The sequence below is a fragment of the Mytilus trossulus genome, chromosome 11, assembly GCF_036588685.1.
Source record: "Mytilus trossulus isolate FHL-02 chromosome 11, PNRI_Mtr1.1.1.hap1, whole genome shotgun sequence".
NCBI classification, from domain to species: domain Eukaryota; kingdom Metazoa; phylum Mollusca; class Bivalvia; order Mytilida; family Mytilidae; genus Mytilus; species Mytilus trossulus.
Window position 1 is genome coordinate 47,769,320 of NC_086383.1, and position 3,720 is coordinate 47,773,039.

The 3,720-nt window shown below is 30.5% G+C and overlaps 1 protein-coding gene across 1 annotated transcript; it reads left to right on the top strand.

Annotated features, from left to right (window-relative positions):
* The first annotated feature begins 315 nt into the window (after window positions 1-315).
* LOC134690427 (monocarboxylate transporter 10-like) lies at window positions 316-2,178 on the top strand. The gene is made up of 2 exons (XM_063550397.1): window positions 316-734; window positions 1,773-2,178. The coding sequence occupies exons 1-2, from the start codon at window positions 323-325 to the stop codon at window positions 1,994-1,996; spliced, it is 636 nt and encodes a 211-aa protein (XP_063406467.1). The 5' UTR covers window positions 316-322; the 3' UTR covers window positions 1,997-2,178.
* The last annotated feature ends 1,542 nt before the right edge of the window (window positions 2,179-3,720 follow it).

Below are 3,720 nucleotides of genomic sequence, written 5' to 3' on the forward strand. Positions count from 1 at the left end.
AATAACCACTAATTTAATAGCTAATGCGTGCCTATTTACGAAGCCATCATTTCAGATAAGACGCAGAAAAAGTGATGTATCTCATGGAAAATCCACGATATCTTATGTATCAAATAACGACAGTTTAGTTACTACTGAGAATAAAATTCAACATCCATTGGCTACAAATGCAACACAAAGTTCAACGTGTGCACCAATTAGTAAATCAGAAATACGACGAGTGCATAAGGAAGCCGATAATTCGGAAAGAAAGGGCATTTTTGATATTTTGACAGGTTTATTAAAAAATAAATTATTTATTTCTTACATTTTTGCGCAAGCTATGTGTTTGGCGGCATATAATTCTATAATGATATTTTACATTGACTTTTTTAAGTTCAAAGGTTTGACTAGAACAGATGCTGTCAGTATCTATTTTTATATGAATGTGATGAGTACTGTGTTTAGGTTTGTAACAGGTCTGCTTAAGCAAATACCGCACGTAAGTGTAATAGCAATTCCAGTATTTTGTGCTTTATTGGGTGCTTCATCAATGGGGTTATTTCCATTGGTTGGGTCATCGTACATTGCAAATTTGCTCGTTGCATTTATGTACGGCTGCGGCAGAGGTGGAATGTTTGCAGTCCTTGGAATATCGATTGTAAAACTAGCTGGACCAGAGAATTATTCTGTTGCACTTGGGATTTCTATGACATTTTCGGGGATACTGAATGCAGTTGCTGGACCTGTATCTGGTGTGTTTCAATTAATTTTTAAGATCGATTTCTGATATTTTTTTCTTCAATCCATGCGTACACGTTAGACCGGTTCATTCCCTAGAAAAAAGCATTGAAAGAAAGTCAAACAATATAAGCAAAATTATCATTGGTGTTTAAGTTAAACGAAAATGTTAGTATTATATTCATTAATTGGTGGAGTTTTGTGCAATATCAATTTATCATTAATTTGTAAGCAAAATGAAATGGCATGTGTTATGTATACTGAATAAAACTGTAGTAGAAAAAATGAAAATAAAAAAAAAAAAAAATTTGAGGAAAATTCAAAACGTATAATCCACAATCCACAATCAAACGGCAAAATCAAAAGCTAAACACAGCAAACGAATGGATAATAACTGTTATATTCCTGACTTGGAACAGACATTTCCTTATGGAGAAAATGGCGATTAACATCTGGTCTAAAGCTAGCTAAACCTTCACTTGTATGACAGTCGCATTGTATTTTTTATTGACAACGATGTATGATGAAACAAACAAATATAATTGGTAAAATATCCGAATAGATGACGAATCGTACCAGAGGGAATCTCTATTAAGGTGGTACCCAACACTTTCACTAAAATTAATTTGACTCGTTTAATTTTCGTATAATTTTGACAAAGTATTTACTTTGACCCTAAAACAAGTATATAAATATTTCAAAAATTTTGAACCAACCGTTTTGTCAGAAAAATTACACTAGTTACATAGCAGTTTGACAAACAACAATTTTGATCATTGAGAAGCTTAATATTCCCTTTACAACACAACGTAATTAAAACGTTAAGCTGATTTAACAGAGTTATCTCCCTGTAGTGTTAGGTACCACCTTAATTCGCACATACATTTTCTTAATTAGAACTGCATGTCTGTATAATTTGAGTTGTATTATTTTTTGTTAGCATTTGGACAAGGATCCAAGTTTATAGTTGTTCTTAAAATATAGTGTTTCATTTATATTGAATATGATTTCTTACGTTTTGGATCTAAACTCAATGAAAGTTTTTTTTGTAGGATTAATCCGAGATTCAACTGGAAATTATGATATGTCATTTTTCTGTTCAGCTGCGACCGCATTTGTTGCCTGTATTGTCTTCGTCACTATAATGTTTATTAGATTCTTTGCGAATCGACCCAAATCATCTGAACTCAACTTTGAAATTGTCATTAGACAAAAATCATGGAGAAGATCAAGCATTTTGCCATGGAAGAAGCAATCAGTGGACATCAATAAATAGAAAAATACTTGAACAAATATACATGCTGTCTAAAACATGTATGCATTGCCTCCTGATATAAGTTTGAATTACTTGATCAGTCTGAATGTTTCTTAATTAGTTGAAGCGTTGTAGAAATTAAAAAAAAAACCAGTAACACGAAAAGTTAATGTTGTTTATGCTCAATATAAATATCTTTTAAGTCGACCTAAGGATGATAAACCTTCTCTGAAACATACCTTGTCTAGTTGATACCGCACAGGATAATAACTTTGATTTTAATTTACCAAGAATATATCCGACTTGTCTTGAGTGAGTAAGTTAAGCCAGTAACGGTTTGTGCAATTCTTGGTAAGTTATGTTCTATACTCAATTGTAGAAACAATTTTGAATTCATTGAATCAAATAAGGTACTTTTGATTTTAATGTGAAAATTTTCAAAAAGTATTACTTTAAAAAGCAAAAGTGTATTAATTTTACAAATATTTGCTTTTAATCTTGGACTTGGACTACAATGTATTAAACCATGACTTAAAAGGTTTTGTTTTTACGCTTAAATATGCCTATATAATAAATGTAGTAACGAAAAGATAAAAAAAAAAAGGAAAAAAATGAAGAAAAAAAAATACTGTTTGCCCTATAATAAGCTTTTGTCTCAAAATGATTGTATGTGATCGAATAAAAAGTATCATCACCTCAATAAGACAGCAATCATATGACACCAATAATGAAAAACATACCTATTTTTTATCAACAAACAGGTGTTCACACAATATGGCAAGCTCTAGAGTGACCTGGATCTGAAATAAACTTAACGTTTAAATTCTCAAAAAAAGCATAAAGGGGTTCCAGCTGACACGACATAAAAATGTTGCGGGGTTAGTTAGTTTTTTTTGTTTTTTTTTATATCTCAGCCCTTTCTCATTTAAAAGATCTCATTCCTCTTCAATTGAAGATCTCGACCTCCTTTCTGTTTGTATCAAGGTGCATTGACAATAGGCTTTTGCTGGACAACTGATGGAAATTATGGGAAGTATAAAAAAGAAGATGTGGTATGATTGCCAATGAGACAATGGTTTAGTTTGATAAAGTAAGTATTGGTGTCTATCCTTTTGGTACTGGAAAGAATGTGTAATAGTCTTATCATTTAATGATGTATTCTTCTGACATTTCAGTCTCGTTCAGTCTCGTTGAAATCTCGTTCTTAAATAATTTTCAAAACATGTGATAGAAGTGGAAAATATCAAAGAATTTAAAAAATATCATAATCAAACATAAATCTGCGAAAAAATTGTGTATTTACAATGAATGGTTTTTGAGTAATCCAGTTTTCAAATTTTACGACCAATCAAGTCAGTATTTTTAGTCAAAATTTTGAGAAAATGGGTGAGGGATACAAAAAATTATTATATTATAATCATGTACATCCCATATCATTTTGATCTTTTCAAATTTCTTAGATATGTATTCTTTCAATCATTTATAACAAAAAAGTTGAAATTATATGCATTTTGTTCTTAAAACTGAGAAAAATTACAAAAATACAAAATTGACAGCATGGTAAATTTTACACTAAAAAGCATCAAAATATGATAAAACTTTCTTATATTAACACCTACCTATAGTTTTTGTAAGTAATATTTATCAGATCGGTCCACTTCATCTTAATAGAAAGTATGAAGAAAAGTTTAATTGTGGAATTGTAATTTTTTCACGATTATGGCCCAAAAATAGGTAAAAATCGA

Excerpts from the sequence above, each read along its gene's own strand:
- LOC134690427 (XM_063550397.1), top strand. The coding sequence starts at position 323 with ATGTGTTTGGCGGCATATAATTCTATAATGATATTTTACATTGACTTT. Across the intron at positions 735-1,772 it reads AGTTGCTGGACCTGTATCTG|GATTAATCCGAGATTCAACT; the intron begins GTGTGTTTCAAT and ends TTTTTTTTGTAG.